Source organism: Carassius gibelio, chromosome A14 (assembly GCF_023724105.1).
Source record: "Carassius gibelio isolate Cgi1373 ecotype wild population from Czech Republic chromosome A14, carGib1.2-hapl.c, whole genome shotgun sequence".
Lineage (NCBI taxonomy): Eukaryota > Metazoa > Chordata > Actinopteri > Cypriniformes > Cyprinidae > Carassius > Carassius gibelio.
The window spans coordinates 5,579,318-5,600,737 of NC_068384.1; the positions used below are offsets into that span (position 1 = coordinate 5,579,318).

The window sequence follows — 21,420 nt, forward strand, 5'->3', positions numbered from 1 at the left end:
TGAACACACACACACTGTGAACACACACCGGGAGCAGTGGGCAGCCATTTATTGCTGTCCCGAGACTTGAACCCACAACCTGGTTAGGAGTCAAACTCTATAACCACTAGGCCATGACTTCCCCTAAGTTTTAATATGTTTACAGTAGGAAATGTACAAAAATCTTCATGGAACATGATCTTTACGTAATATCCTAATGATTTTTTTGGCATAAAAGCATAATCTATCATTTTAGCCCATGCAATGTATTTTTACCCCATCAACTTAAGACCAAGGACACATTTAGGGTGTTTTCATCCTTTTTAAAGCCTTTTTGATCACTATGAATTGTTGCAGTATGGGGAAGAGCTACATAAGAATTTACAGGGGAAAAAAAACGCAAAAGTGATTAATTACAGAATTGTTAATATGGTGTTATTATGGTGAAATAACCTTTTAATAATACTAAGCCAGAAAAAAATGTTGACTGTAATAGCTGCTGATTGTGACTGAACTGAACACATGGCTGTTGGCCTGTCCAGAAATGACCTCTGACCCCTTTCCCGGCAGTCTTCAGCACTGCTTCCATGTTAACACCAGTGAAGAGTCTCCTGACAGCCATGTGTGCAGGATACTGTTTACAGAGTGCAGACAGTTGTGAATTTCAGTCATTCATCTGCTCCTTTACTTTGACAGAAAAACAACCAGGTCTGTCAGCCAGTAAATATGATTGGTGGTTTATAATACTTCATCTCCACATTAACCATGTTAGCTGATTATGTATGTATGTATGTAGGTATGCTTGTATGTGTATATGTGTATATCTATATATACATAGTTTTGTAGTATTTCTTGTTTTTATATATGTATTTGTTTTATAATGTTCTTAGAAATGCCCAACCAGGGACAGGAGTTGAAAATTAGCACTAGCTATAATCTCTATATGCTGCACATCAGTTACAGGCTTTGTATTGTAACTATGTTTGCTTGTATGGTCCCTGTTAAATAAACTTTAAATAAATAAATAAAATAAATAAGCTATTACTCAGTACACTGCCAACATGAGTAGTTCATTTCTGGATGTTTGTTTGTTTTTGAGTTGAATTCGATTGAATTAAATGATTCCTATATTTTTAACCACTTAAATAAAGTTGGTTTTATATTGTTTTATTATATAAATTGCACTGCATTTATTAGAACGGTCATGCTTTTACAATATTGCATAAATATAGCCTATAAGTAATCATAGAGAAATATAATGTAGAAATTCAAGTATTAATTGTCTGCTAATAGCCATTAGAAAGAAATGATAAGTAAAAAGGTGTCTGCTAGTAGCCATTCATTTTTACAGCATCACACTTGAAACAACTTTTTAAAACAGTCCAAATTTACACACCACATCTGAAAAGACTGATGGCGACTTAATGCAAATATTGACATCCTGAGTGAGAACAATGACTTAATTAAAGTTTAGAGGTTTTTTAAGGGAAGCTGAATACAACGACACTGTCTCACTCTTTCACAATCCTCTGACGGTTAATGTAAATTCAAGGCAAATGAGAACATGAAGAATCAGAGAAGCACGCAATGAGGAAGGTCAACACATTATCTGAGAGGAAAGAGTCTGTCAAGCCCAGATGAAACTGCTTTTTTTCCTGCTGACTGATAGTGAATGCTTCGCTCTAAGGTGGTGCCAAAAAATACTTTGTATCTTTTAGTTTGTGTATCCTCGGATTAAGGGGTTTGGTTTCCTTCCTTGCATTTTGTAAGTGATGATTGATTCATTATCAAGATATGGTGTGAAATCATGTCAGTCCACCAGCTCTAAAAAGACAGGATGACATTAAATACTGATATGAACATGGTTAATCCACTCGTAAAACTGTCCAAATAAGCAGCATTGTGAGACAGAGATGCATGTGGTTCTCTCATGCCTTTAGGGTTGCACATTTTTCACTTCATCCTCAAAATGCACTTCGGCGAAGTCCACCTGCTGCCGGTGGCCCGGTGCCCACCGTCTGTTGAGTCTTATTTGTGGGCCATGCCTGCTGCCATGTGCTCATCCTCTCTCACTCCACGCCACATCTTGGCACTGAGTGTGGGGTCTGTTTACATCATCTCTGGTGGGTAGCTGGACCAAAAAGCGCTGTCGTACCTCAACATACAGCTCTGAAGCCATTTCGGCTCTTTATCATGAGGTGACTGTGGAGAACTTTTAATTGGGGAATCTGCTAAAGAAATGCGGATCACCTTGCATCTCAACATGATACGCATTACACTATAGGTAGCCTGAGTGTGAACGGTGATCTCTGTTTACATAACAGTCAAACAAAGACTATGTGCTTCAGGCTGTTAGCACTAGCACTAATAATAGGTAATTGCCTTCTGGTATCCGTTGGAGCGGTTTTGTGTTTAGCTATCGTGAGTTATTTAGGCACTAAGTCTGTTTCGATATTTTGTCTGCAGCCTTCAAAAGCATTGATGTGACTTCATCTAGCACAATGCAGAGACTCTGAACTGTAATTAGCAATGTGAAACCTGTGAGGTGTGTATTTACTTGGAAAGGGACTTTGTGGAAAACTTAGAGATCTACCTCACCCAAAGGCTAAAACAAACAAAAAGACAGACGGAGAGAGAGAGAAAGGGTAAAAACACCTCCAATCTGTGTGCCCGGCTGAGTTTAGGGGGAGGGTTTAAGAGGGAGGGACCATGTCATCAGGATTGGGGAGGAGAAGATCAACCTGATTCCTCAGGGAATGAGGTGTCTCAACAGCCTTGCAACTCTACTCTCGTGAACACGCTAAATTAGCTGGAACCGTCAACACTGGCTTTTCTGGCAGAGTTTTAGTGTTCATTATGGATGAGAAGCGATTAGCTTTATTTCCGCACTGGAATACTGTCATACCAAAGGTGTGAGGACTTTGGGAAAAAGTTTTATGTATAGCTGCAGTCGAGGACCTCAGGTGAGTTTCTGAGATGTCAGGCATGCGGTGTCAGCTTGCCAAACTTTTTTGCCTCATTTCTGTTGAAAGTGGATTTTAGCACATACTTTAATCTACATCCAAAAGTGTATTGGTGGTGCTTTGTGGGATTTTATCAATCTTGTTATTTTCTTGTGGTAAACATTTATTTGGGCTGCAGTCGAGCGTCGTGGTTAAGAAATGCTGAAAAGTATATATTAAAAAATGAAGTTCCTGGTGCAAATATGAGGGTCATAGTTATTAGATAATAATTACAGTAGGTGCTAGTAAATGCAAAAAAAAAAAGTTATTAAAACAAACTACTATGTTCTATTAATTCAAAAGTTCGACTTGTCATCTAAAACACAAACAGAAGCTGTCCTCTATTCTGAACTTTTTGACTGGGGGATAAGGTAATCTTGTTCAATACAAAATATTATTTCTTCGTAAATACACCTAGTAGCTATTTCTAATCTTATCCATCAAGGCCTTTTAACTTGGTGTGGTCATCAGAGATTATTTGAACATTGATTTGATTACATGTTGAACGTTTTGTGGTAGCACACATAATACATGAAGGTGGACACCTTGGAGATAACAAGAAGGTGGTCACCTTAAGTGTCCAGGTCCAGTTAAATTGGTTTTAAGCCATTTGTCTAAACTATCCATTCTCTGAAGCCTTCCTAACAATTAAGATAATTGCCTCCCTGTGGAACTAATTGTGGATGTGGGGTTGTGAGGATGTGATATCCGTAGACAGATGGGGAACCAACTCACACACAAAAAATGTTGTAAAGATCTTTCAGAATTTGTGCAAAGTTCTGAGGAACTTCTGAGGAAGTTATTTTTTCTGAGGATTACTTTGCTTTAAACAAAGATAACTGTGTTTATCAGAATCTAATTAGCAGGCAGTTCAAGAACATTTTGGGAGGAAATTCAATTCAGCGTCATCTGGATATCTCTGCAACATACAGCTAGCTGTTCTGTTGAAAATGACGCATCTGTGGGCATAGTGATGCTTGGCTCTGGCTACAACTTTTGCCAAAAATAAACCAACAACAATACTAGTGTAATCTTATGCACCACAAAGCATTAAAAATGCAGGGAAAGTAATAAGAACTGCTGTAGCATCTCCTTAAAAGCTAATAATAAAAAAAATGCAGTATGTGCAATAGCTGAAGACTGCACTTTGTTGGTTAACAGTAGAACATACTTTAAACACATGCATTAGTTAGCTTTGATGGGAGTTTCTTGAGTATTATTAGTGCTTGATACACTTAAAGTTTGATTTATTATAGTACATAGTACCATTACAAGAGTGCAAGCATGCTGAACTGTTCACAGTATCCTTAAATGACATTAAATCTCACAAAACTGGTAAAGTGAGAAGGGATAGTGAAATGAGATCAGAGTGTGCCGCCTGATTGAACGTGTGGCGGCAGTTAACTGTGAGAGTGTAGGCTGGAGGGCAACACACTGCACATCCTACTGCTCCACAACAAACTCTCCTTCAGGGATTTCACAAATCTTACCTGTTGGATTTCGGGAGATTTCAAAAGAGTTTAGAAGTGTCACACACTGTATTGTAGTTAAAGGGATAGTACACTCAAAAATTGAAATCACCCCATTATTTATTCATCCTCGAGCCAAGGTGTATAACTTATTCTTACAGACGAATACAATCAGATTTAAATTAGTATATGGCTCTTCCAAGCTTTAAGTGAATGGTGGCCGAGATTTTAAAGCCCAAAAAAGTGCATCCATCCATCATAAAAATTGCTCCACATGGCTCCAGGGGGATATTGAAGGCCTTCTGATCCCAGACGATGATTTGTGTAATAATAATGTCCATATTTTGTCTTACACAACTTCATGAGAGAGTTGCGTTCCAGCAAATGATGTAGGAAATAGGCATAGCATAAGCTCCAGTAGCGAACAATGTGTGCTTTAAAATTTTATCTGAAACTGGATGGGTGGGATGTGAAAGATAATTTAAGTCTTGTTGCTAAAAATTACTGTCGAACAAGAGGGTGAGGAAGGGAAGCGCAATGTCAGGCGCCCCCCAAATATATGATTTTGGTATCCAATTTGAAGAGCAACCCAATGCAGTTTATTGGTTACAATACTCATTTTCATATGCTAATTGTAGTTGACTTGTAGTTAAAGAAGACTGGCTCAACCATGTGGAAACATACCAACTGGTTTAAAGAGTTTTGGTGCTCTTCTTATGGTCAAACAGTGTAATGTAGCTTGTCAAGGCATGTCAAAACGGGAGAAAAAATACCTGTCTATGGTCTTTCATTAGGTAAAACAGACAATGAGTTGAGGCTGTTTGCGTGTTTTTGTGATTTCTGGTTTCGGTATGTGGTTAGATAATGGTTGTTGTAATATAAATTTGACATCTAAGCTCATGGTAAGATCATGTTGTGACACAGCATGGTCTACTTGTCATATAAAGGAGTTTTAAAAATGTTTTCCTTCTCTTTAGGTCTGCGGGTCCATGTTGAGACAGTGAGGATGGCTTTCACAGACACAGCCATAATTCTCATCGTCATAGCAGTCCTAGGAACGCTAACCAGATGTCAGGGGAGCCTGGTTAAAGACAACTCTCTGCTGAGATTCACCCATCATTTATATAATGCCAGCATTTATGAGAACTCTGCCCCCAGGACCTATACTGAGAGCCCGGTCCGAATGGGCATCATCCTAACTGATTTCTTCTGGGACATTAAGTACAAGATTGTTTCTGGTGATGATGATGGCCTTTTCAAAGCCGAGGAGATAACCATAGGAGATTTCTGCTTTCTGAGAATCAAAACACGAAGCAGTTACTCAGCTGTGCTAAACAGAGAGGTACGAGACATTTACACTCTCACCGTCGAGGCTACAGAAAGCACCTATGACAACCGAGCTAGAACAAAAGTATCAATCCAAGTGCTTGATACAAATGATCTGAAACCGCTCTTCTACCCTGCCTCTTATCATGTGGTAATCAGAGAAGACACACCGATCAAGTCAAGTCTGGTGGGTGTGAGTGCCACGGATGCTGATATTGGCAGCAACTCAGAGTTTTATTACTCATTCACCACTAGATCCCACCCCTTTGCTGTTGATCCATTCACTGGGACTGTTACACTTATAAAGATGCTTGACACCAGTCAGAGAGACAGGTATGAGCTGACTGTGCTGGCAGAGGACAGGACAAAGAAAATATCTGGCGTGCAGAAGTTTGGAAATGTAGCAAAGGTGGTTGTGACCATTCAAAACGTGACAGAGAACTTTACCCTCATCACACCCACCAGTCCACAAACGGATGACGACAAAATAAGTTTGAACATCAAAATAGAACCCAAGGAGAAGGAGAAAGTGGCATCTTTAAGTATAGTTCAAGGGGATCCTCTGAAGTGCTTTCAGATTGTTCCATCGATGTTGCACGATGGTGGCTTTCAACTGGTCTCAACAAAATGGATCGATTGGTCGCAAAACCCATTTGGACTAAACATTTCCCTTCAAGCCAAAGACGAAAGAAACCCTCCTTTGCTAACACCAATAAAAACTGTGCATATCCCTCCTCCTCCGCAAGCTATACCTTTGACATTTGAACAGGAACTCTATTATGTCACTCTCAGTGAATTTTCTCCACCGAAAACTCATGTAGTTAGAGTATCTGTAGGTTTGGATTTCAAAAATATAACCTACAGCATCAAAGAAAACCTGGATAGCTATAAATTCAAAATTAGCACCCAAACTGGTGTGATTATGACTTCTCAGACTCTTGACTTTGAAAAGCACCACCACTATGAGTTTGACGTCACAGCAAATAATGGGGAAGCGTTTACCCGTGTCGTTGTGGATATTATAGATGAAAACGATAATTCCCCAAGGTTCACATTGCCCTCATACCAGGCTTCTCTGCCTGAAAATGTCCCAATCGGAACAAGCATCTTGGCTGTCTCTGCTATTGATGTGGACAAAGATAATAACGGTTTTGTAACATACTCCATAGCAAACACAGGTCCTGTTCCTTTCAATATAGACCCACTGACTGGTGTGATTTCGACCTCTCAGGAGTTTGACTATGAGCTTATGAAGAGATGGTACCACCTGAGAATCTGGGCCTCTGATAGCGGAAGCCCTTTCAACAGGGTAAGTGAATGCTCTGCGACCATCACCATGACCAACGTCAACGACAACGTTCCAGTGTTTGAGCGGGTGGCATGCAATGCCTCCATACCCCGAGACTTTGCTGTGGGGAAGAGTATTGCAGAGATGTCAGCACTCGATCTGGATGAGCTGCAGCAGATCACATACAGGATAGAGTCTGGGAATGATGATGGACTGTTTGCAATTAACCCTGTTTCTGGCTCTATTAAACTTGCTAAAGCAATTCCCCCAAATTACAAAGGCACAGAAAATCCTTTATATGTACTTAAAATAACAGCAACAGATGGCAAATATAGTGCTTACCCCAACACCATGACTGTGCGCATCACAAGCAACGGCGAAGCCGCCAGCACACATTGCGAGGAGACTGGAATTACAAGGCAGTTGACAGAGAAGCTTATTGAGTCATTTAAACCATCTCTCAATTCCAAAGAAGAGGAGTTCATCTCAGATATTCATATAATTAACCAACACTCTCCAAAGTTTATAACGGGCACACCAAGCTCGATTGACATCAGGGAAGACTTTGCTCTCGATAGATCTGTATTGCAGTTTAATGCCACTGACAATGACTCTGGCTTTAACGGAAAGCTTGTCTATGCAATTTCTAGTGGAAATGAGGATGGATGTTTTACTATTGACACGAATACAGGTGAACTGAAGGTAATCAGTGCTTTGGATAGAGAGAAAAAAGAGTTTTACATTCTCAACATAACCGTGTATGACCTGGGATCTCCACAAACCTCTACGTGGAAGCTTCTTGCCGTTAATATTCTTGATGCAAACGATAATCCGCCATTATTTTCTCAGCCAAGATATGTTGTGAACATCCCAGAAAACACAGAGGTTGACAAAAGCATATTCAAAGTCAATGCAATCGATTTTGACTCTGAAGACAATGGAGCATTTAAATATTCGTTGTTAACCTTCACTGATTTGTTTAAGATTGATGAAGTCACAGGGGTGGTGAAGGTAACTGGGACTTTAGACAGAGAGACGTTTAGTAGATATGTCCTAACAATTGAGGCCAGGGATCAAGCCAAACTGGACCCACAGCTTTTCTCATTTACAGATCTGGTGGTTGTCCTGGAGGACATCAATGACAATCCTCCAAAGTTTGTACCCACAGTCTACAGGATCAAAGTTCCTGAGGATGTTCCTCCAGGCACAGTGCTGTTATGGGTCGAAAGCTTTGATTTAGATCTGGAGAGTGGAGGTCTTATAAGCTACAACCTGAAGAACAGCGAAGCAGGGACTTTTTTCCTGGATACATCCACAGGGTGCTTGACTCTGGAGCGTGAACTGGACTTTGAGAAGCAGCAGTTTTATAATCTAACTGTTCGTGCTGTAGACCACGGAAAGCCCCGGTCTTTATCATCTTCATGCTCCATTGAGGTTGAAGTGTTAGATGTAAACGAAAACCTGAACCGACCCCTCTTCGCCCAGTTCGTGCATAATGCAGCCGTTATGGAGGATGCAACAGTAGGAACCTCAGTATTGACACTAACTGCTGTAGATAACGACCTGGGACAAGATGGCCTAGTCAGATATTACATTCATGATGGCTCAGGGCTTGGCATCTTCACAATTGATGAAGAAACAGGTATGATTGTGATTACAACATGTCTCCGCTGCTTTACCTAAATAGAAAGGTACCTAATGGATATTTCTGGCCTTTTCTATTACAGTACTTGCCTTGAGCATTTTGGGTCAACACTGCATGTACAAACATTTAGAGATCAGTCATAAGGCATTCCAAACATATGTAAAGACAAAATGAGGCATGACTTTCTCCTAAACGTTTAAAGATTTTAGCCATTTGAACATCTTTCACATAAACTATTCTTTTTTGACTACTTTATATTTGGTTTGAGTTTTGCAGTTCTTGTGCACATTGATTTATGAAGTGATTCAGAATTAAAGGATAAAAAACTAAACAGACGTTGAGACTTGTGATGAATGTTTGGTAACAATTTTGATTAATGAATGCATATTTACTTTTAACTAAGAGTTTTCCTTCAATAAACTCATAATTTGTTGCTTGTTAATAGTTACTAAGGTAGATCTGAAAGGGATAGTTCACCTAAAAATGAAAATACTGTGATTAATTACTGACCCTCATGTCGTTCCAAATCTGTAAAACATCTTCATGTTCATCTTCAGAACACAAATTAAGATATTTTTGATAAAATCCAAGAGCTTTCTGACCTTGCATAGACAGCAATGTATCTACCAAGTACAAGGCCCATAAAGGTAGTAAGGAAATTGTTAAATTGGTCCATGTGCCATCAGTGGTTCAACCTTAATTTTTTGAAGCTACATGAATACTTATATGCTAGAAAAATGCATGCTAATAAGCAACTTGTTAATAGTGACAACTGGTCCTGAAATGTTTAGCATTATATGGAGACAAGCACAGATTTATTGTTAAATGTGCAGTATATTGCTGTTGGTATTGGTTAGTGATTCTGGACAATTACATGTTGCAGGTGTTATTCGGACCGCAGGCCTTCTGGATCGTGAAGCCGTGCCACACTATTGGCTGACAGTTTATGCAAAAGATCTGGGCACTGTACCCCTGGTATCCTGGACTGAGGTCTACATTGAAGTTTGGGATATTAATGACAATCCCCCTGAGCTGTCCCAGCCTGTCTACTTTGGCTCAGTGCGAGAGAATTTGCCAAAGGACAAATCTGTGCTAAAAGTATCTGCCACGGATATGGACAAGTCCTCTGAGGGGAAACTAGCTTTCCAGATCCTTGATTCTCAGCGTGTATATTTCACCATTGACGCAAAAACAGGTAAGCTCCATACTTCAAATGATTTATCAGGAAAAGTACTTGATCATCAGTTTTGGCTTTTTATAGGAATAATTAAATAGCACAAGTTTTTTAAATGGGGATTCATGATTGATTAAACGTGTCTAAACACATGTTTTATATAAGGGTGGTATGCCTCGTGAAGGGCACAATGAATAGGACCTCTAATTACTGTGAATACTGTGATCAAGTGTGTGTCATTTTATGTCAAGGGTGAGGACAGTTGTTAAGCAAACCCACAGAGCCACACAAACCACAACACCTCTGGCCCTTTTTGCAGCTCAACATAGGTTTTGAACACCAGCTATGAAAATTACATTAACCAGCGTTGCAAGCTCGCACTTGTCTTTACTAAGTCTTGTCTCTTTGTTGTTCCATCTGCCCCACCTTGAGCTAATGCACAAGGATTATAAAGAAGACAGGGGGTTGGGTTATATTATGTGAAGGATCTACTTCACTGAAATGTTCATTTGTAGATCTTGTAGACTAGACAAAAATGTTGAGATGTTTGCATTTCCATTGTTAAAGTACTAGTGGGTTTGGCTGGAAGCTTGGGGTGAAAACTTCTTTCAAAAACCCAACTGGTGTGAAGCATTACTTTTAAGAGATCTCTATGAATATTGTATGCATGTACAATACTGTATAGTCCAGGAGGATCAAGGAGAATGCTAAATGAATATAAAGATCAGGAGATCTGGCTCTTGGGGTGGTGACAGCAACAAATCACACTTCAATGTGGTTTAACCTGCTTCCCTCAGGGCTAAAGGGACTAGAGTTTTCTGGAGGTTTTTGTGTGTGTGTGTGTGTCAGGACAGGAAAAGACAGGACGTCCTGAGATGACTAATCACTAGAAGGAACACTGTGACTAAGCTAACCGCCTTAACAGCTTAGCACCACTAAACCATAGCATTTATCGAATATGAACACTCTCTAGTGAGTATGTAGGCAAGACAAATATTTGACAAATTGTGGGTTGGGAACGGAGTTTACATTATCAAAAGCCAAATGAAGGGAGATTAAGACATGAGAATAGAGACAAAAATGGTTGCTTTGTAATATTTTGAAAGCTAAAAGTGCTAAAGACGTGTTTTTAATCCATGCATTTGCCCATTGTCCCATGCACGGTAGGGACATCTTTCCACAGGTGGGCATTAATGCCAAAACCACACTTTCAGGATTACTTGCCTAGATACAGGCTTTCATAAAAGCTCAGCAGGGTTTGTTTTGAGCGCTGCACAAGTAGATAGACACAGTGGGTCCCTGCCAGCCCTCGTCTACTGAGACGACACTCCTAAGTGTTTATTGCAGTGGTAGTAAACCAGTATCACTGGTGCAATTTGGCCACTTTAGCCTAAAATCAGCTGTTGAGTAGTGGAGCACACTTAACCAAGCTTAACACCCAGTTTCTGTCTGAAAACCTCTAATTCACAACGCTTCTTAACTGCAGTGGCTCTTAAGCTGTGGCTCATTTTTTGTCAGTTTCTTGGCAACTGGGAAGTCTGGTCTTTTGGTCTACGTCAGCGATGGCTAAATCCTCACTGACACGGACATGAATAATAACCGTTGTTCCCACGGCTTGTATACCAGAGGTTGACCTAGTATAAACAGTGGAACAAAACAAATAAAGCTTGAAAAACAAAGCTGTGGGAAGGGAAAGTAAAACGGGCAGCTTGGGGTGAACGAACAGGTGTGCCATCCATCTGAAGCTGGTGGCATTGATCAGCCTGTCTGTTCTTCCTCTATGTTTGTTTAGGTGTGATCAGCACCCTTGCTCCCCTGGACCGGGAGCAAAAAGCAGAGCATATCATTGAGGTAGGTTCACTTTCTTCCTTCTGTTTACTAGGTCATGAACCTCAGGCCTGAGCCTTTCTCTGGCTGATTCCTGAGAACATGCTACTGTTTGTATTTCCAGTGTATTGTTATATATCACAGTCTTAAAGGGATGGTTAACCAAGCCACACACTGTGTAACACATAAAGAAGACATTTTGAGGAATCTTCAGGTGCGTCTTTACCATGCAACAATTCAGTGTCCATGAGCCCCAAAAGGACAAAAAAAGCATGATAAATGCATGTATGACTTATTTTAAGTCTTCTGAAGCCAAGCCAAGTTTTGAGCCCTGAACAGACAGAAATGTAAAATGATTCACTCATAATCATCTCCTCTAGTGTGCTCTTAACTTCAGAACAATTGTCACAGAATCATTGAGTCACTGTTGAATCAGAGAACCGGATCTGTCCGATCTGTGAATGAATCACTCTTGTGAGCCAGTTCCTTTGAACAAACTGGTTGATCTGGTTCACAAATCTTGCATGATCAATTTGAATCATTTGATATGTTGTTGAATAGAAAAGACATGCAAGATTCACTCCAAATGTTGTCCTATAAAAAGTAACAGCATTTAATTTTGAATGAAGGACAGTACGTGAAGCACAAAGGAGTAAAACAGTTAATAATTTAAGGCGTGATTTAGAATATATGTATTTTTTTCACCCCTAAATAAAGGCAAATTTAATTTTCGATGAGAATTCACATTTAAATCACATAGTGAATACACTTCATTTTAAAACAGTTATAGTCTCAGGAAGTATTTATAAAGGGCTATTTAAATAACAAAGAATATTGCAGTTGAAATACATTATATATATATATAATTGTGTATTGTTTTTAATATTTATTTAATGTTTAGTTAAGATTTAGTTTATTGAACCTAAGAGCCAGTTTGATTAGTTTCTTTTTTGTGTTTGATTAATTACTGTGTCTCACAGTGTTACCTACAAAGTGTTACAAAGTGTTACATGCTCTGAGCAACAGCTGTTTATTTAAAGACAAATGTGGTTTTTCTTTGTGCACATGATGTTTCCCTCACCTGCTGTTGTTTAGGTCATGGTATCAGATGAAGGGGACCCTCCATTGAGCTCCACTGCAACTGTAGTCATTGAAGTCCTGGATGAGAATGATAACAGCCCTCAGTTCAGCCATAAGCTTTTCCAGGTTAAACTCCCTGAGCTGCAGAGCACGGCTGAGCCTCAGGAGATCTACAGGATGGTGGCCCGTGATGACGATGTGGGGCCCAACGGCATGATCACGTACAGTCTGGAAGACAACAGTGAGGATCGCTTTGATATTCATCCTGAGACCGGGGTGGTGACAGCTAGAGGAGAGTTTGTTCGGGGCAACTACAGTATTCTGACGGTACGGATACAAACTAGGACTGTGAACTTTTAGACTGACAGGGAGTCTGTGTGATTTACAATGCTAGAGTTTGGTTCAGAACAACCATTTGAATCAGGATTTTTAAAAGTTCTTTGAATGCTTCCAGTAATTTATGAGAAAATAAGTATTTTGGTCGTGTCATATTGTTTTTTACTCTTCTGAATCACCATACTATTGCAGATTTGGGGTAAAAAAAAAAATCTGGTGTAATTTTTTAACTCTAGGTCATACGTTTGGAATAATTGAGATTTAGCTCTCTGTTGCTCACTAATGCAGCATTTATTTGATCAAAACACAGTGAAACCGTAATAAGATGAACTATTATTACAATTTAAATGAACTGATTTTCTATTTAAATATATTTTATATCATTGTTTGTTTCTGTGATGACAAAACTGAATTTTCAGCATCATTACTCCTGTCTTCAGTGTCACAGAATCTTTCAGAAATTGTTTTGCATAATGGTTTCCACAAGTTGCTTATAATAAGAAATGATTCTTGAGCAGCACATCAGCATATTAGAATGATGATGCTGGACTTTCAGCTTTACTGTCATAAGTTAAAATTAGATGTTAAAATAGATTCAAAAACACTTATTTTAAATTGTAATAATATTTCACAATATTACTGTGCTTGGAGTATTTTTAATACCAAATAAATAGCATGGTAAGCATAAAAGTTCAAAAACATTAAAAACCTTAATTATTCCAAACTTTTTACCAGCAGTGCAAATGATTCACGATTCAAAAGCCTTATTAAAAAAATTATGCATATGAATCTGCAGTGATTTTAAGCATCGTTATAATGCTACTAAAACACTCAACAAGCTTAAACAAAATATATAATGATATATTGCATAAAATATTGATAAATAAGTACAAAAAAATCCACTTTTTCGCCTATAATTTTCTCCTTCACTCTCCTAGATTCAAGCAACAGACCATGGCCACCCTCCAAGAATGTCTAAGGCCCGTCTGCATGTTGAATGGCTGCCCCAACCTGAGCCCAGCTCCGATGTGTTGGCTTTTGATGAGCCCCCCTTCAACTATGTGGTGATGGAGACAGATCCTGTCACTGACATGGTGGGAATCATCCGAACCGAGATCCCGAAGAACCTACTCTTGTTTGACATCATCGGTAAGCACCTCTCTATCATTTACCATTACAATAAATAAACAAGATCTTTCTTACCCCACTGTCAAATGGTTTTGTCGTAAATTTAAGCATAAATATAACAACATTTAGCAAGGTTTATGTTGAAAACAAAGAGTGGGGAAAAATGCCTCAGAAAACTCTTACAAATTAATTTTAGGATCTGACAATATTTGGCAGAGATGCTATTTGAAAATCTGGAATATGAGAGGGCAAAAAATTCTAAATATTGAAAAAAATCGCCTTTAAATTTGTACAAATGAATTCTTAACAATGCATATTGCTAATCAAAAATTAAGTTTTGATATATTCACGGTAGGAAGTTTACAAAATATCTTCATGGAACATGATCGTCACTTAATATCCTAATGATTTTTGGCGTAACACTTTAGTATAGGGTCCAATTCACACTAATAACTAGTTGCTTATTAGCATGTCTATTATTAACATATTGGCTGTTTATTAGTGCTTATAAAGTACATATAATGCATGACATCCATAATCCTACCCAATACCCTAAACTTAACAACTACCTTATAAACTATTAATAAGCAGCAAATAAGGAGTTAATTGTGGCAAAAGTCATAGTTAATGGTTAGTTAATAGTGAGAATTGGACCCTAAAATAAAGTGTGACCAGAAAAGAATATAATTTTGACCCATTCAATGTTTTTTTTTTTTTTTTTTTGGCTATTGCGAAAAATATACCCCAGCGACTTAAGACTGGTTTTGTGGTGCAGGGTCACAAATAGCTATGCAAAAGAAAGAAAAACTTAATTTTATCAGAGTACAACAGTTAAGAAGGCCTGTAATGGTACAGTACCGCATGTAGGGGGTCTAGTGTCACTGTGATGCTGTAGCGTCCCTGTCTGTGATGAGATCTGTTCCAGGAGGCTGATCTTAGCAGTGACACATTTCTTCAGATGACAAGCCAGAGCACCAGAGGAGCTGTCTTCCTCACAGCTCTGCCATCAGTCTCTCTGTGGCCGTGCAAGCAGCACATATATCGCCTGCAGTTAAGGGCTGAACCTGACCTTCACTGTGCTCCCGCATTCTTACCTTCAGCCCTGCAGACTCACTCCGAGAGAAATGAGCTTCAGTGGAAATAAATCCCAAGCATTTGTAGTAGAAAGGGAAAATGAATCACATGGAAGAAAGTTTCACCTGTTGGCTATAGATCTTGTTTTATCTCAGCATGGTTCTGATATTATGACAGTGAGGCCCGCGTTTCATCATTCCTTATCTTACTCTTAGATATGAACATATTATATTTTAACCAGCAGACTTTGGTCAATCTGATTAAAAATACTCTTTGATATGGGAACCAGTGTCATGCATTTCAGATGCTCTTAGAAATAAAGGTGCTTCAAAATGTTCTTCACAGCGATGCCATAAAATAACCGTTTTTGGTTCCACAAAGAACCATTCAGTCAAAGGTTCTTTAAAGAACCATCTCTTTCTTACCTTTTTATAATCTGAAGAACCTGATTTCGCCACAAAGAACATTTTGTGAAACAGAAATGTTCTTCAGATGTTAAAGGTTCTTTATGGAACCATTTGGACAAAAAGGCTCTTCTATGGCATCGTGAAGCACCTTCATTTTTAAGAGTGTAACTTGCACGTTGCTTTGAATTGTCATAAGGTTATTAGGGCTCAAGCCTGGAGGGCGAGAGCCCTATTGTTTTCCTTAGGATTATTTGTTATTATTATTATTTATTATTATTATTTTTCTTCAAGGTTTCGGGGGCTTTTGGGGCCCTTAACATGCTTAAAAAGTCTTGAAAATTGGCACACACATTGGAACCTGCGGCCATTAGGGCCGGGCAGAGACTGATACACGGGCGTGGCACAGGGGCTCTACAGCGCCCCCTGGAATATGGAGGGCCATATATCATACATACTTGCACGTAGACGTACGAAACTCGGTACACATATAGAACTCATCAATACAAACAACTTTCGTATTGCATATCATAGGCTCCGCCCAACAGGAAGTTGGCTATTTGGGGTTTATTATTCATATTTGTCATCAAAGTTGTGGGGGCTTTTGGGGTCCTTAACATACTCAAAAACTCTTGAAAGTTTGCGCACACTTTGGAATCTGTGGCCTTTAGGAGCCTGCAGAGGCTGGGACACGGGCATGGCACAGGGGCTCTACAGCGCCCCCTGGAACACAGTCATAAATGTTGATGTATAGCTCACACATACTTGCACGTATTAATATGAAACTCAGTACACATATAGATCTCATTGTGCCGAACAACTTGCGTATTGCATGTCATAGGCTCCGCCCAACAGGAAGTCAGCTATTTAGAGTTATGTAAAAAGCGCATGCTCTGGAATTTGAAATACTTGTCATAGGTTTTTTTCTCGATTGCCGCCAAACTCGGTCAACATGATCTCAAGACACTGGGGATGAAAAATTGCCAGGGGATTTTTGATATCTCAAACGGTTTGCTCGTGGCGAGGCGTTGAAATTATGGCGAGAAATGAGAAACAGGAAGTGTCTAATACCATCCACATACATTTCCTGATTTTAATCAAACTTCATCAGATTATTCTTTGTATGATGTCGATCGCATATATGTGACTATTAGGAGTCAAAGTTATAGCGCCACCAACTGGCAGCAGGAAGTGTGTCATTTTCAAAATGCTTTGTATTCAGCATCTTATTTTTACTCGATTTGCTTCAAACTTCATCAGAATAATGTTAAAACACAGCCTATATTAATCTGCTAGGGGGATATTGATATCTAAAAATATTGTTGCCGTGGCAACATGTCAAACTTGAATACTTCTCAGGTGATTTTAAGGCATATAACATACTTAGAATTTCATGAAATTCAGAACACATATCAGTATTTATGATAACTAGACACTGGCAAAAGTTCATAAGAGGGCGTGGAAGAGGCACTCTATAGCGCCACCTTTTGTCAAAAGTGGGGGGGTTAGTTTCAGCTACAGACACCAAACTTGGTACAAAAATTTTTCTTATCAAGACGAACAACTTTCTAATTCACAGTCATCAGCTACGATCAACAGGAAGTCAGCTATTTTGATTTGAATGTGGATTTTTTTTTACATTTAGCTGTGAATTAATGCATACTGCTCAGAGGAGAGTAACACTATACACACCAAACTTTGTCTACATGATGCCAAAACATTTTAAACAACTTAAATTGCCAAAGGATTTTGGATAGCTTGAACGGTTTTGTCGTGGTGATTTTTTTAAATGACAGTAAAAATGGAATTATTAATTGTCCTGCATTTTTAAATTCCAAACACTTCAAAACCTTTTTTCATACAGAAAAAAAGTCATTCTGAGTAAATATGGATAGTTTCACGACTTTACAACACTGTATGGATAACAGAAAATTAAAAAACTGTCAGACATCTCATCTCACTCTGTCCATCTGTTTGAGTATTATGTGCTGAGACTTACATTGTCTGAGAGAAAATGCGCCCCTACAGGTGCAATTCCTGAAAGGGAAATTCGACTGAAAGGGAGGAGACTCTCTTTTAGTTTCATTTTTAAATCGGTTAAAATACAAATAAATACTTGGATTTAATTCACACTGACAAGCTAAACCAACATATATGATTATTACCAGGTCAGGGCTCATTAATAATTGATGTGTGATCAGTGATACGTGAGAAACACGAGAGATGAATCACCGCTCTGAGCAGGAGCGTATGGAATGATGAGCTCAGAAAAAACGAGTTTATTCTTGTTTTATAGCTTTTAAAATTAAAATATTAAAGCGATATTACACAATTCACCAATTAGAACACACCAGGAGCTAAATTCAGATGTTTTTGAACTTTTTGTGTGGAAATGAAATATTCGCGGCTGCCAATCTGAAATCACTGCCTCCGATCAGCGCGCACAGTGTCACAAGTTCAAAACAAACGAATTTATTCTTGTTTAAGAGCTTTTTCAAATAAAATATTGTCATAAATGCACACAATACACCCATTATAACACAACACGAGCTAAATGCAGGTGTTTGTGACCCGTTTAAGTGCGCAAGACTATTTGAAAGCGTGACTGGCAGAATAACATGTATCTCTCGAGCTGCAGGATTCTGGCTTTCGTCGTAAGAACGAACACATCACGGACAAGATTATTTCAAAACACATAATAGCTTGGCTAATATAAATGAAAACAGCCACGTGAACATAAACTGTTGAGAATTAAATCTGAAGTGGATCTACTGGATTTTAATATTAAGTGACCGCATATACCAGCTGCTTCTGTCTTCAATTTTAATCTATATAAAAAATTAAACTCATTCATCTTGGCGGCTTTTTTAATGTGTGTACGTATTTATTTATTATTTTGCTCTAACAAGAATTAATCTATATTTAATTAAATCAATTACATTTTATTTTACATTTGATTTGTCCATTTCTGCATCTAAACGCCTAAAAACCTAAAACATGCTCTATTATACTATTGTTAGCAATTTCTTTATCGTCCAATTTATCTGGTGTACACACTTTTATTTTCATAATAAACTTGTTTCTTAGATTATACACAGTTACAGTGGTCTATTATAAATATTGACAGGTTTTATTCAAGCTGTTTAGAATGATTGCAGTAGGCTAATTTGTTTTTATGTACATCCCAAAACATAAATTAAATAAATAAAAAACATTGGAAAACAATAAATGTTGTACTTTTTTATACATTTTGTATAATTTCATAGTTTATGCATTATAGTTATAAAAACAAATAAATTTAGCCACTCACATAGAAATCTTAGGCCTTATCCTTTTCTGACAGTTTTAGGTTTTTTTTAAAAATCCTAAAAAACCTTATTTGTGCTGCAGATAATAATTTCAAACTCATTTGATACTGACCTCTGACATCCTGTGACATGATATTTATTTGAATTTACATAATCTCATGGATGCAACAGTAAATCTGATCAGCTCACAGATCAAGACTAAGCTGTAATGCAAGCAGAACTTTCACAAATGCTTTTAGGTCAATAAAATCATTACAAAACACTTACAAATCATTTAAGGATTTGATAACACTGTAAAATAATGTCTAATTTGTCAACATTAGCAAATGCATTAATAACACTTTATAATAACTGCACTCATTAGTAAATAGTCAGTTCATGCTTTATAAAGCCTTGTCCCAATATTAATAGTCAGTAGTAAGCAGTTTATAAATACAGCTATAAATAGCTTGTTCTTGGTTTATAAGCACATTTATTAAAAAGGAGAGTAAAGGGTCAGTTATCTTCCTATGAAAAATAAAAAAAATAAAATAAATAAACAACAACACAGATTAATACAGAACTCAGAAATGTTATTGTGGATTTATGATAAACTCAGCCTGTAAATGAATTCATTCTCCTCCAAGAAGACACAAGTAGTTCACACCAAACTGTTTTAACATGAAGCCATATACTGAAGATGTTAAATTGCGAATGGGTTTAAGATACCTTAAATGGTGTGGCCATAGTGATTTATTAAAGTAACATAAAAAAATACAATAGTTATTTTACTATATCTTTAAAATTTTTAATTACAACTCTTCATAATTTTTTATATACGTAGAAGTCATCATTTGAAGGAAGCACAGTAAGTTTCATAGCTTTATCATTTTCAAGAGCCAGCATAAAAATAAACTATCATAACATATAAATCAAGCTTGCAATTCTTAGTACCAATAATGGCCACCAGATGGTGCTATAGGATTACTTTTGAATAATTATTGTAGAAACAAGTATGATTTAAATCATTTATAGAAATCTTTCAAAGAAAAATAATATGTATTTTATGTATTTTACTGATAAAATGACCCTCATTTAATTAGAATAACAAGCTGAAGTATTGTGAACCGTATATTAAGAATAATTCTTTATAGGCTTTATGGACAGATACGTTTTGAGTGACTCTTGAAGGTTCAGCACCACATCCTCTTTTACCACTGTTTAAAGAATTTATCTTACAGAACAGGTGCGAATTAATTTTGAATAGCTTGAATGGTTTTGTCATGGTGATTTTTTTGAAATAGCAGTAAAAAAGTAACCAGTAAATGTCTTTTATTTTTTTTAAGTGCAGCTTCTAAACACTTCAAAAAATATACACATAGAAGACACGTCATTCTGAGGAAATATGCATAGTTTCATGACTATACAACACTATATGGATGATAGAAAATTAAAAAACTATCATACATCTGATGTCACTCTGTCCCTCTGTCACTGTGGGTAATGTGTGTGTGTGTGTGTGTGTTAAGTGAATTAGGTGTGAAACTATCAGGGAGCATTTAGTCTCCAGTGCCAACATTTTACAGAACTGCCACTTTCCTGGAGTCTCAGAATTACAATGTGTCAGGTTCTGAGAAATCAAAGATTCCAAAAAATGATTTAATTAGAATACCATGAAGTATTGTGAAATGCTATATATTAAGACTTTATATATATGCTTTATGAACAGATTAGAGTGACTCGTGAAGGACCAGCACCACCTCCTCTTGTCCGATAGTTTGAGGAATATATCTTCCAGAATCCGGGATTAAGATTTAGGAGCTCATTTTTATTCCACCTCCTTTCCTGAAAGTCTGTCTTGCAAAATTGACTAAAAATTAATCTTCACATTAATTCCTAATTATTTTGCAATTATTTTTGTCAGTTCTTCTTGACCTGTTTTTTTTTTTTCTTCTTCTTTTCTGACCTCATGACCCAGTCAGCATTTTTGTACAATGGTCAAGTCTTAACTTATCCATTTCTGCATTGCATGTGTGTTTGATATTTCTCATGGGTATTTCATAATTTTCGACTTTGAGTTAAAACAGTTTGAGTTAAAACTCTTTTTTAGCGCATTTCATTTGTAAAAGAAAACATGCCTAATGATTCTGCACACATGAATATAAGGAGTTTTTCTCTTCCAGCTTTCCTGGACTATTGTATAGCACTCATAAATGATTAAATAAAAAATAATGGTAGTTATTAAGATTGATATGGTTTGGAATTGGTAAAATGTGCTTGGAAAAAAATCACAATAAAACAATGTTTTAATGTTTAAGTTTGGAATATTAACTGACATGAATGAATGCTATATAAATATTATTCATGTTAACATAATGTTTATAAATGAAATCTTATCGTA

The 21,420-nt window shown here is 37.5% G+C and overlaps 1 protein-coding gene and 1 long non-coding RNA gene across 2 annotated transcripts in view; one reads left to right on the forward strand and one right to left on the reverse strand.

The window, feature by feature from the left end:
* The window catches only part of LOC128027334 (uncharacterized), a 27,408-nt gene extending 14,408 nt beyond the window's left edge, over positions 1 to 13,000 (reverse strand). The window contains exon 1 of the long non-coding RNA XR_008186672.1: positions 12,792 to 13,000. This is a non-coding gene — a long non-coding RNA (uncharacterized LOC128027334). The remainder of the gene's footprint in view (positions 1 to 12,791) is intronic.
* LOC128027320 (protocadherin Fat 2-like) overlaps positions 2,716 to 21,420 on the forward strand; it is a 52,974-nt gene continuing 34,269 nt past the window's right edge. The window contains exons 1-6 of the mRNA XM_052614851.1: positions 2,716 to 2,942; positions 5,428 to 8,706; positions 9,593 to 9,904; positions 11,676 to 11,734; positions 12,806 to 13,117; positions 14,065 to 14,275. Coding sequence (XP_052470811.1) covers positions 5,457 to 8,706; positions 9,593 to 9,904; positions 11,676 to 11,734; positions 12,806 to 13,117; positions 14,065 to 14,275 — 4,144 coding nt within the window. The 5' untranslated portion in view covers positions 2,716 to 2,942; positions 5,428 to 5,456. The remainder of the gene's footprint in view (positions 2,943 to 5,427; positions 8,707 to 9,592; positions 9,905 to 11,675; positions 11,735 to 12,805; positions 13,118 to 14,064; positions 14,276 to 21,420) is intronic.